The sequence below is a fragment of the Euphorbia lathyris genome, chromosome 6 (genome assembly GCF_963576675.1).
Source record: "Euphorbia lathyris chromosome 6, ddEupLath1.1, whole genome shotgun sequence".
Classification (NCBI taxonomy): Eukaryota; Viridiplantae; Streptophyta; class Magnoliopsida; order Malpighiales; family Euphorbiaceae; genus Euphorbia; species Euphorbia lathyris.
Genome location: NC_088915.1, coordinates 66,294,717 through 66,307,510, shown reverse-complemented (window position 1 = coordinate 66,307,510; position 12,794 = coordinate 66,294,717). Strand labels below are relative to the sequence as shown.

The 12,794-nt window shown below is 35.3% G+C and overlaps 1 protein-coding gene across 1 annotated transcript; it reads right to left on the bottom strand.

Moving 5' to 3' along the window:
- Positions 1-10,685: 10,685 nt before the first annotated feature.
- LOC136233499 (prohibitin-1, mitochondrial-like) lies at positions 10,686-12,442 on the bottom strand. The gene is made up of 5 exons (XM_066023174.1): positions 12,407-12,442; positions 11,854-12,054; positions 11,625-11,741; positions 11,365-11,535; positions 10,686-11,291 (listed from the first exon to the last, which is right to left on the bottom strand). The coding sequence occupies exons 2-5, from the start codon at positions 12,043-12,045 to the stop codon at positions 10,878-10,880; spliced, it is 894 nt and encodes a 297-aa protein (XP_065879246.1). The 5' UTR covers positions 12,046-12,054; positions 12,407-12,442; the 3' UTR covers positions 10,686-10,877.
- Between the last annotated feature and the right edge of the window lie 352 nt (positions 12,443-12,794).

Below are 12,794 nucleotides of genomic sequence, written 5' to 3'. Positions count from 1 at the left end.
ATAAATTAATATAAATTAACAACAAATTATATAATACCACATGTAGTTTTATTAGAATAATTTACAATAGAAAACAAAAATCAAAGTTAAGGACTGGAGAAACAAAGTGTAGGCGGCGAGAGGTGGCGGCGGTCGAGAAGCCGCTTCCTGTTTACGGCGCCGTGAGAAGTGCAGTCACTAGAGATACGAACGGCGGTGCGAGGTCGGGGTGGTGGTGCGAGGTCGAGGTGGCGCCGTGCGGTGTGCGAGGTGGAGGTTGGCGGCCGCGATGGAGTGGAAGATAAAATAAAACCCTATAATTTCTGGAAAGAGGCAGGCAGAGAAGATAATGGGTAGAGACAGAGAGAAAGCAGGAGATAAGATAATGAAGGAATCGTGTTTTTAGGTTTTGAAAAAATTATAATATTTCAAATTTTTAATATTTTTTAATTAATTAGTGAATGGTTGATAAGAAATCGAATTGGTTCAGATGTACACAAAGTAAGGCTTACTTTGTAAAAAACAAAGTAAGCATAGCATTTACCCTAAGATGTTTGGTTGTGTATCAACTGGTCAGAGGTTCGATCCACTTTATTCACATTTTAAGTATATATTTTTCAATTTCATATCTAAACGGGGAATCCCCGTCGGGGCATTACTGGTACGGGTACGGGGATCCCTGCGGGGCGGGGATACCATTTCCGGTCCCCCGCCCCGTACCCGCCTATGGGGACCATATTGGGCCCCGTCCCCGTCCCTGCCAAAAAACGGGGCGGGGAATCCTCGCCCCGTTGGGACGGAGCCCCGACGGGTACTGGTATTCCCCGCCAGTTGCATCCCTAGCTTTTTCAAACTCCTCTTCACCAAACACCACTATTAGAGGTTTGACTAGTCAAAATCTCTCAAGTGACTCAAACCTATCATTTTACTCTAAAAAACTCTTTACCTTTTGAATACAAAATAAAGCATTTTTGTCTCGGATTTTGTATTCTAATCTATTTTTGTAGATCATGAAATTTCTACATATAACTTATGTAGTTTAGTTGATTTACTCATTTATGGTTTCTTTAAAGAAGACCGGAACCATCACCATTAGCAAACACAATAACTTTTAGTTGATGATTTCAAAATAAAAAATACTAAGAATTTACGTAATATTTTCTAAAACCACATATATTATAAAATCACCACGTTTTCAATTTTCCATCACCATCAAATTTATTTCTAAACATTCAATTTTTAGCTTCTAACCAAATAACACTTAAATGACGTTAAAACTAAAAAGTTGAAAAGTTAAAGTTGTTTAGAATATCATCAATTTTTAGTTTTTTTAGGTTATCAGTGATCAAATTGATAGTATCAACCTAAAATCCTTGGTTTTGCTAACGGCGAGGACCCTGGTAATCTTTTTGCAACAACAAAAAACATAGACACTCATATGCAAATCAACGAAACCACAAGGGTTATATTCAGAGTTTGTCCAAAAAATTATCACTGGTAACATCCAGAAATATTTTTGTCCGGTTTGCAGTGCAAGTTAGATCAGATCTTTTTAGTTAGATTGAATATTCAGAGGGGGCTTCTAAAATCCTTTTACCCTAATTTGGATAGTCCAGTCATATTTTATTAGCGATGGTTTTCTAGAAAAGATTGGTCACATTCTAAATATGATTACTTATTCCATGTATAAAGGATAAGACTCCCAAGATACACTTATACTTCAGATTAGGCTTACTTTTAGCTATTCAAATTCCTAGACTAACTTGGACATCAAAGAGTCCCTTGCCAGATTTTGGATCATCCTTTTTTTGTAGGAACACGCTTGATCTTCCTTAAGACGTTTAGATTTAACGACGTAAAAAATTTCAATACGTTATCATTAATGCGGTGAAAGTGGACCTAAAAAACTACCATGGGTTCCTCAGGTTTTGAATCCAATATATTCAGAGTCATCTCTGATATAGAGAACATCAGAATTCCTCACCATGTTGAAACTAATGAGCAATTTTTGACAAGGATGGCTAGTATAATGAGCGAGGAAGACTCTAATACTTTCACAAATAGATTCACAAGAATATCCTCACAACTGAACATGATGGTTTGTAACACTCGTACTGCTCCCACCACCATGGTATGAGTCCCTTCACACAACTTATTTTAGACTCCTATAAAGATTTTAAGGTCGTTTTAAGTTCTAGATTTTGCTAGAAGTTTGTTCCATTTCACTCCATTCAACACATCAAATGGGAAAGCATGTGCCTCCCATAACGATATATCACTCTACTCCAACTACTCGAATAGAAACATAATGCTGACAAACGCCAATACATCGCTCGAAATCCAACCACTTATATTAGGCCCCTCTCCTTTCTCACGATTAGGTGGCATATAACCTAGGCATACACGACATCGAGCAAAATTTCAGAAATCCTAATTCAACACAAAAGAAAACTTGATTTATTGCCATTACAATGATTGAGAGACAATCAACACAGTCATAAACATTAGTTGAAGAATAAAACCCTAAAGCTTTCAATTGCAGTTGGTAATCACTGATATGGTACGAAATAGTGTAATGGGTTTAAGCATACAAACTCAGACCCATCATTTCACATATATGGCCAACCCAATCAGTTATGAAGGGCTTTCCGGAATTGACATGGGAAAGAGCTTTAGATTCCAAATAACACGCTCAAGTCACTTTATTAAGGAAATATAGCTTTCGGACCAATAAAGAATTGACATGTGTGCAAAGACACAAACACTAATGTTTATAAATAGCATAGAAATCAAGAAGTCAGGTACACAATTTGTTATTAACCACTTTTTACTAAATTGCTTCTAAGTTTCGTATTCCTAATATTAACTTAGGCATCAGATATGGTTCGCCGATCTCTAGCCCCATGTCTGACCATTTTCTTTCTTCTCAAGTGATCAAACTCGTTGTCAAGAAATTAAAGATATTCCGATATCAATCACAAATTTTCAGTTGAGGAGATGATTATGAAGAAGATAGGGAAACAATAAAGATGAAGCCGACCTTCGTAACACAACAAATCCAAGTTGTTGATTTTGTGTAAGAAGAAATCGAGACAAAGCAAATCAAATTGATGAAGAATAAGAAGGTATTGATGAGGAATTAGAAGAAAAGATAGTTGAAACTTAAGAAGAAATTGATGAGGAAGAAAGCGTAAAATTAAAGATTTTATCGTTAATATTTTGAAGTTTTTATAATGAATATGTATTTTCAGACTGTTAGAGAAGAAGGTTTTACTCCTTCACACGTATATGTGTTGTTGTCCCAACACTTGTCAAGTAAGTGCCATGTAGATAAAAAAAAAAGCACGAAATTCCACTTTTTCTGAGTTAAAGGGGCTAATAAAATGTCTTCTAAATTGAAAGGACAAAATGACGAAAATGGATAATTTCAATGGACGGTGTATAGTTTAGGCTTAATAAATACATATAAAGAATTACATTTTTTTTTATGAAATCTAGTAACAAACTAAGACATAAAACTATACTATAGTAAAATTCAATAAAAGAAAATGGATTGATGAGACAATTCATGATTTAGAAGGGAAGGTACATGATAGTGAAATTGAATGAGTTAAGGAGAAAATGGTGCATCATGTACATATATGCATGTGGGGATGTTTGCACTCAGTTTTTGCTGACCTAAACAATGATGAAAATTGAAAGAAATTTTAGCCAGTTTGTTAAGTATATATTTTTTTGGAAGAAAATCTGTTGTTCCAAATTCTTATCTCATTTCTTGTCCCTTTCATCAAAGTGGATCTTACTTAATTAAAATAATATATTATATAGTACGAGGATCCTCATAAAAATAGATGATATTTTATGTGAGAGATAGAGAATTCGGAATATCAGATTTATTTCCTTTTCTTTCCATTATCAATACATAAAAATTGATTAATTATTTCCCATATTAATTTTTTTTTAAATTTGCGTAATGCGCTTACATTAAAAGAAGAAAGAAAAATTCCCACCAGACCCGGATGTGATTCGAACCCATGACCTCCCAAAGCATATGTAAACTCTCAACCACTAGGCCAAGAACTTCACCACATTTTCCATATTAGTTATACTACAATGTGTGCAGCAGTTTACTTTGAAGTTTTAAATAAAAACAAAATACTAAAAGATGAGAAAAGTTGAGTTTACTTTGAAAATGGAGGAAAGTGAGGTCTTCTAACCTAGAGCTAAGAAGAATATGTCATCCCTAACTTAACATTAAAATAAAATAAATAATAATAATAATAATAATAATAATAATAATAATAATAATAATAAAAGGTTAGTCTAATTTAGAGACGATAATTCTTATCAAAATTGATAATTGTATTCATCATATGATCAATGGCCGGCGGCTCATACTAATTTGGGACCTTGTGCAATATTTGAATCTTGTAGACCATTTATACGTAAATATTTTCATATATTTATATAATATCCTCTCTTTAAACATCGGTGAGGCCAGATGTTTTCGGCCAGCACAACGCTTCTCGGTAGCTAAGTGCTTCTACTACGAGGAGATCCAGGATAGAGGGAATCAAGTCATTTGCAGCAGATACAAATTTACCAGATGAGTTCCTAATCACCATTATGAAACCAGGACATTCCAATTCACTTGCTACGTCGATCTTTAACTTCAACGTATGTTCGGCGGTGGGGGCTTCCACTTAATAGCTGCAGCCATGGGGGTTAGAAACCAGGAGCGAAACTCAAGCCTGCTGCCATTTACTAGTCGTCAACCCGTTGTCTACCAGAATACGAGCTCCAGTTTTAAGAAAGGGGATGCTTGACAAAATACCGTGTCATATGAAACTAGGATTCACTTTGATTGACCTTAATAAAGACTCTAACCACTAGTGAAGTCAGATTAGTAAGCATCCTCCAAGCCTGTTTTGCTAACAATGCAATATGGAACTGGTGAAGGCAACGAAAACCCATGTTGCCATATTTCTTTGGAACACACAACCGCTCCCAGAATTGTCAGTGAATTTTACGAGAACCACCTTCTTCCGAGCTCCACCAGGAGGAGTTCATCATATACGTTCCAGGTTCGTACAAAAAATTTCAGAAATGAGAAAAAGACTCACGACCAGGGGCGGAACCAAGGGGGGTTAGGGGGGGCTCGAGCCCCGGCAGGCGGCCGGAGAATTGAGAAATTTTTTTTTTTAGTAATAGTGTCTGGTAATATTTTGGAGAGAATTATATTAACTCTATGTAGTATTATTTCAATGTTTAAAGGTAGATGTGATGGTTAAAGATGCTTACTTTTATTTGAGAGGTCCTATATTCAACTCCCTTCAACCTCATTTTTTTTTAAAAAGTTTTTATTTATTTTTTATTTATTTTTCAATAATTATAAAAACATGTTACCATTATTAATTAATTTAAATGGACTCTTTATTTTTATTTTGATAACACTTTTGAATTCATTTTTAATATGTTTTTACCATTAAAAAAAAAGTAGACATATTTAATATTCATTTTTATTATGTCTTTACCATTAAAAAAAAAGTAAACATGTTTAATTTTCTATTAGTTCAATGCTAGTTTCTAAAAAAATGATAACATTTTTACAGTTTTAATGCGTTTGAGGCTAAAAAAATTTTGCGCAGCCCTAACGGGCTAGACTTTGAAAATTTACCGTCAACCACACAGTTAATTTCGATTTTTTTTTTCACGTTTTGAAATTTTTTTTACTAATATGTTTGAACCCCGGATCATCCGGGGTCCTGGTTCCGCCACTGCTCACGACCTTATTGATCAGATCTTCGATAGCTTCCATTGCAGTAAAAAAGAAACCTAGTCAAAGCAAACCTAAGAAATAACTCCTCAAAAAGGAGACATTCTAACTCGTAGTTAATAGCGTTACTAAAATCATAATTGATAGGGTAAAACAATAACATTTTTAATAAGAAAAGTTAATATTCCTCTAACTCCATGTAACCAAAATAATATTGCTCTAGCTCTCAAGAAAAAGAGCATCAAATTAGCATGCGAAGAAAGACTAGCCCAAAAGTCAAAGAATCATTAGCCTTTGGGAAGACTAGCTCTACCCCAAAAGTTAAAGAACCATTAGTCTTTGGGGGTGTCGTTACCATTACAATTTAGGTAATACAATCACAAGTTCTCAGTGTTTACCTATATATTAATCAGTTGTTGTGTTTTTTTTTTTTTTTTTTTTGAAACTATTTAGTTTTTATATTTGGGTCAATAGTAAAATAAATGAAATAAAATTTAAAATACCAAAATCATCATTTATTTTATGTTTTAATAATACATCTATTTTTCTCATTTTATTTTATTTCTCTCTTAGATAATCATAATCTCTCTAATATTAAATAATTGAATTTTTAAAAGAAATGAAAAATATTTTAATAAATATAAAAATATGAGTAGAGTTATACAAAATTATAAAAGTGTTTTTTTTACTCTGATGCTCGTAGTAGATGTAAAGCCAGTTGCCATGTTCTTAGAGATTGTGCTAGAAGTAAGGCCGTGTGGAGGAAAGTTCTGCCTGAGCAGTGTCTTTCTGCCTTCTTTTCCTATTCAGAACAAGACTGGTTTAGGGAGGGTGTTGAAGGGAAGTTGTTGGCTGAACTCGAACATGGAGTAATTCTGTTTGCTGTGGTCTGCCACCAAATTTGGCATTGGAGGAATGTTGAGGTATTTGGAGAAGGAGCGGTTGTCATTCCTAATTTGCTGGCTTCTTCTTCAGAAAAGTTAATTCAATAATTGAGAGTTCCAAGGTTGATAGTTTAGCAGGTTCTATCCAAAAGACGACTGTTCATCTGATAGGCTGAGATAGACCAGGTGAAGAGATGGTAAAGTTGAACACTGATGGGTCACGTAAAGAGGACGGAAGAATTGCTGACGGCGGTGTATTGAGAGATGGAGGAGGTGTTTGGTTGTGAGGTTTTGCTCAGAATTTGGGTTTGGGCTCCTCTTTTATCGCTGAACTCTGAGGTATCTTTTCTGGGCTTAGGGTGGCAGAGGATCTGGGGATTAGGAGGCTGCTAGTGGAGTCAGACAATCTCGAAGCAGTCAAGATGATTTCTGATAAAATGGCTCTGTGTTTAAGGAGCCAGAATTTAGTTAAAGCAATTAGAAGGATTTGCTCCTCTTTCGATTCTATCAACTTTTGCCATGTTTTCAGGGAGCAGAATCGGGTGGCAGATCGGTTTGCTGCTGAGGGCCATGAGAGGGCTTTGGGCGTCTCTATTTTCTCTCCTCCTCCTGATTTCCTGTTATCTTTGCTTTCTGAAAATATTGTGGGAGTTAGCTTTCCTAGGCTAATTCCGGATTAATTTGTTGTGGTGTTTGTTTCGTCTTTACTTTCTTTTCCCTACCAAAAACATAAAAGTGTTTTTTTTTTATCTCTAATAAACTTTTATGAAAAATAAAAATTTTAAAAAATAAATAATATTTTTTATAATTAATATACAAGTATAAGAATTTCTGTGTAAATATATTACACAAATTTCATTAAACTATTTTGGTTAAATTTTAAAACTAAGATAAAAAAATTTATGCCTATAATTAGAGGAAATTTTGTACTTCATATATAAAAATAAAAGAAAAAGGTAGAGTTAATAAAATAAAAATTAAATACCTTGGTGTGGAAATAGAATAATGTTATAATGATTTACACTATAATTTACATGGTGCCGCAAATTTAGACCAACAATCTGTGTAGGCCAATTTCCATTTTCTTGCATGGAACTTTCCATTTTACTTCATAATATATATATTGAAACAGTATTTGTATTATTCTTGTAAATTCAATTCACACTTACTAAAAAAAAACATATATGCTTTAATTTTTCCAAGTTTCACATGGTCACTGATATTGTTAGTTAGGTAGGGTTGGTTTGTTTTCTAGATGTCAAATGAAAGATTTATTAAATCAATTTTTACAGATGATAAATGGAACATTGATGGACCATTTTCCCCTGACAACTTTAATTCCTCTATAAATATATAAATCAGAATTCCAAGACACGTTTTAAATAATGTACATTCAATATCAATAAGACCGGCCACAAACTTTCTTAGAAGAAATATGAAACCCTCGAATTTAATATATATATAAAGTGTGGTGTAATATGAAGAATCTTATGAAACCTCATTCCTTGATCTGAAATAAGAACAACCGTAGAAATTAAGGGATCGATATTCAACGAAACCTCATTTCATTACACCTAAGGCCTTTGGGCTTTTGAGATATCAGGCAGCGCACTATGTCCTGTATGTCCTTTGCACAACCAGTTATTTTGATCCAACGGTTGCTCTTTCTCAACCGTATAACTACTGACGGATGGTGGATATTCCTACATGCCGAAGGGTACCATTTGCATCTTTAGTGAATATTCATTTATCCAGTTCGGACATTTCATTTGAGTCTTCCGGATCGAATGGTGACATTGACCCACATGTAAATAATGTTTTCATCGAATATTCCTTACAGTATCATATGTCTCCCCCTTTCAGCCCATGTCCGAGCTCTTTAGGGTTCAGAGTGCCGTTTGGGGAACGACGTTCAGTCTGTTTATTTGGTGGACTTTGTAAAAGACTCTAAATGCTGTCGTTTCCTCCGTTGAGGATTTTGACGGAGTGCGTGCTACCAAGCTTTATCCCTGGCGTGAAGTAGTTGTGCTTGGGAACTTGCACCTTTTCACCTGTGCACGTCATGCAAGATCTCAGTCAACATTTCTCCCTCCATACATTATTGGTCAAAGCTCTTTGGCTACTGTTCCTCATCATTACTTTCATTAAATGCTTGTTGTCGAATCGCTATCGTCATTTCAAGTGTCCGAAAACACCTATAAATACCCAGAGCTGTTTACTTTCTTTTTGTTTGCTCTTTCTCTCTCAAATCTCTGCTGATTTTACCGTTATCTTGTTCTTCTCTGGCAACTTTGCTCTTTTTCGTTCAAGTAAGATTTTCCTAATCAAGGTTTGTGTTGACGTGAACGTTGTCCTAACTGGGCCTCTCTTTCGTAACATGTGGACTCCCACCACTCGGTTTACAATTGGTTCAATAAAAAAATGTGTCCGATCGTAAACCCTTCATTTTCAAGCAAAAGCTCTAGCGTGAAGGAGATTAATTCTATTTTGTTAAGCTCTTGGTTACTTGTGCTGTCAGAGGATGCCTTTGTAGGTTTTTCATGTCTATCTTTATGAGATATAGGAGCATATGTTTTTTTTTTCAGCGATACCACTCGAGGGAGTCAAATTTTAAGTTGCATTGTTTGGCGATGGGGAGGTTCAGATTCGCTTGAGGACCTCCAAGACCTGCATTTACGCTCCAACGACGGTGGAGAAACAAAGTGTTCCTCACGTTTCTTCTTTCAGGCAGAAGTTTTGGCATGCTCCTCCTTGCATCATAGGCGATGGGGGAGTAATTTTCCACAAAGGAACCTTTTAGATGCTTTTAGAGTATGAGGATGAGAATGACAAAGATCGATAGACCCAATTTCCTTAAATTGCAGTTAGTTTCTCCTATAGTTCGGCCACTATGGCAACTTTCTCATTTGTGACACACTGGACTACGCTCATAGTGTGAAGGAGCTATTTGGTGATGCGGTTCATGAATTTTCTATTTGTCGACTCTAGGGAACCCAAAGTTGCACCTATGCACCGATCGATCTTCGACGGGATCTGAAAAAAAGTTATAGGGTTGTTATTGTGTCGCTGAAGGTGTCAGGTTGATGTGTGGTTGTGGAGTTTGAATTGTTTTGTTGTTGAGCCATGGTCATTTTTTGGTTCGATTCACGCTCACCGCAACAATTTGATATGAATGATTCTATGAGGTAGTACTCTGGTGATTGAGATGATCTTTCCGGTGCCTGAAATAAAATATGAAGATAGTTAGAACGAGGCCGTTAACAGATGACCCAACTCTAATGTCTAAGTTAGCTGAATGCATACCTAAGTTTGCAGAATGGAAGATAGAGTACTAAATAATTGAGAGTAATTGTAGAAAATGTGCGTATGTACCTTGATCGTGGGATTTCAAGGCATATTTATAGGGTATCGATGCCCTAGATTCCTCAGAAGGCTGCTGGATATAATTTAAACAAGTTGTATCCTACCTGTCTTGGATTACCTTGATTCTAGGTGAATCTTATTTGGACATGGAGACTCTCCCATTTACTCACGTGTCAGAAGAACATCAATATACATGTTTAGCTAGATCTGACGACTCCCATTACTCTGCACGTTACTGGTAGCCAAGGATGGAGACATGTGTACTGTTACTAATTCACATGTTATCATCTATAAATTTGTCTAGTTACATGAGGTATCACGTAAATTCATTTGTTAATCACATAGTTGGATTATTTCAAGTTGGGTTCAACATCAAGAAGTAATAACTTAAAAGGTCACGTTTAACACATCTTAACCATAATTACAAAATCAGTAACTCAAATTTAAATATTTAATAATTAATTAATTTTCAAACATTCAACAATTAAATCCCAACCACTATACTTTTATAATTAACACTAAACATTCCAACATCATCTCTCATATTAAAATTCAACTTAAGAAGATCTCATATTATAATTTTGTTACGCATCCCACTTATTATCATGTATTTTAGAAAGTTCGGAACCCAATCAGGTTCCAAACCATTCAAATAGTGACACATCAACACAATTAACGTATCACTATCTCAGTGATCCAGAACCAATAAAACCAAGTTAAGCTATCTATATTGCGGCCATGTATATTTCAGTGCAAACTGTTTCCTAAATCTCAAATTTTCATTGATAAACAACAAATGAAATGTTTTTGTTAAGATCCTAAATCAAACTTCTAAAACTACTACAAAATGAAGTTTAAAACAACAGTAGAGCCTTTCAATGTTTAATCCCAGAGGCAGCAATTCCTGATTTATCTTGAATGTTCAAGAGAAGATCACTTGAATCCAAATAGACCTTATTGGAAGATCTTGATACAACTTTTGCAATCTCTCTTGCAGCTTCTATTTTCCTAATTTCCAGAAATGCAGTATTCTTCGCAATAGCTTGCCCAATTAATTCAGCACTCTTAGCCTCACCCTGTGCTCTCAGAATAGCCCCTTTCTTATCTTGCTCAGCTTTCTCCACAATATATTTCGCCCTCTCGGCTTCTTGCGCCGCGATATGCTTAGCCTCGATGGCCGCGCTGAACTTGTTCCCAAAAGTCAGTCCGGTAATCGACACATCATCCACTGCCAGGTTAAAACTAGCTGCCCTCTCTGTCAGTATTTCTCGAATTTCTCGACTCACTTTCTATCGAGACAAAACAATGGTATCAAAATCGTGTTATGTTATTTAAATAGTAATCGTGATAAATTAGATATACCTCTCTCTGAGTGAGAAGCTCGCTAGCATTATACTGCGCAATCACGGACTTCAACGTTTCATGAACAATCGAAGGCAACACTCTCTCTCTGTAATTCGTGCCAATAGATCGGTAGATCGTAGGCAGCTGATCAGCATAAGGACGAGTAAGGACTCGAACCCCTATATTCACCTGTTAAGGAAAGACCAATAATATCAAACTAATTAAAAGAGGGATGCATACTAATTCACTGAGATAAAATATAGATCGTATATATTTACCATTTGGAGGTCATGGGTGCCTGAAGTGCTCTCAATTAATTCAGGATGTGCACGGATATCATAGATAATTGGTCTATCAATCCACGGAATTGCCAAATGTGTTCCTTCAGGATGGACCTGTGTTAGGAATTTGATTGGTTGTTGATTATAACAAGTTTGTTACGCGGAACAAAAGTTTATATATTTACGAACATAAGAATAAATGATTGACTTTTTTTTTCATACATACCTTGTCTACAACACCATTAATGCGGTTGAAGACAATAGCCCTTTGACCACCCTGAACAGTGAACAAAGATTGTATAGCCGTAGCGACGCCAATCGCTCCAAGAGTAAACATAACTCCTACTTTAGCTATTTGTGCTGCCTCTCGCAACTCTTTCGGGTTTTCTAGATTGCTCATTATCATCCTCCTTATCATCTTGGATACCTTCCAAACACAAAATAAATAAATAAATAAATCACAAATACGATCTCCCGACCAAGAATGAATACATATATATCGAATTAGAAGACTCTAATACTACATTAAACTCCGTTTCTAACTCCAAAAGATACATTAAAAGCTATTACCGACCTAGCGGATATGAGATAATTAACACAGTTAGAAGCACGAAATTACTAATTCGTCTCACCGAGATTTTATACATATTTAACATTAGAACTGATTAGGTAAAACACGATTATAAGTAGTGATAACCTAATTAATTAGGTGGGGAATGCTTAAAATTGGAGAATAATCATCAAATAAATGTGACATAAATAAATAAATAAATAAATACCGTTTGTGGAATCGGCTCAGGTAGTAATCTCCGATCGTTGTTTCTAAAAGAATGAAGAAAAAAGAAGTTCGGAGGAGGAGTTTTATAGTTTAGTTTTTCTTGTTCTTCAAGGCATGGAGATGTCTAATGTCATTAAACTTGTCTTGTTTTCCAAACTTCGATCCGAATTTGGAGAAGGGCAAAGCCCTAGATTCATGAACTCCTCATATAGCCCATTCTAATTGGGCTTACCAAATTGAAACCCTATTTAATCTAGTCGAGATGAGTTTTGCCTTGCTGATACTCGCTTTGATAGAAAATGATAAGTTTGAGCTCGAGCTCAACTTTCTTGTTGAGTTTGGTTGGTTAAGAAAATTATTTGATCTTGAGCAACTCATTTACTTATTCA

Excerpts from the sequence above, each read along its gene's own strand:
- LOC136233499 (XM_066023174.1), bottom strand. The coding sequence starts at position 12,045 with ATGATAAGGAGGATGATAATGAGCAATCTAGAAAACCCGAAAGAGTTG. Across the intron at positions 11,536-11,624 it reads GCACCCATGACCTCCAAATG|GTGAATATAGGGGTTCGAGT; the intron begins GTAAATATATAC and ends TTTCCTTAACAG. Across the intron at positions 11,292-11,364 it reads AGCTTCTCACTCAGAGAGAG|AAAGTGAGTCGAGAAATTCG; the intron begins GTATATCTAATT and ends TTGTCTCGATAG.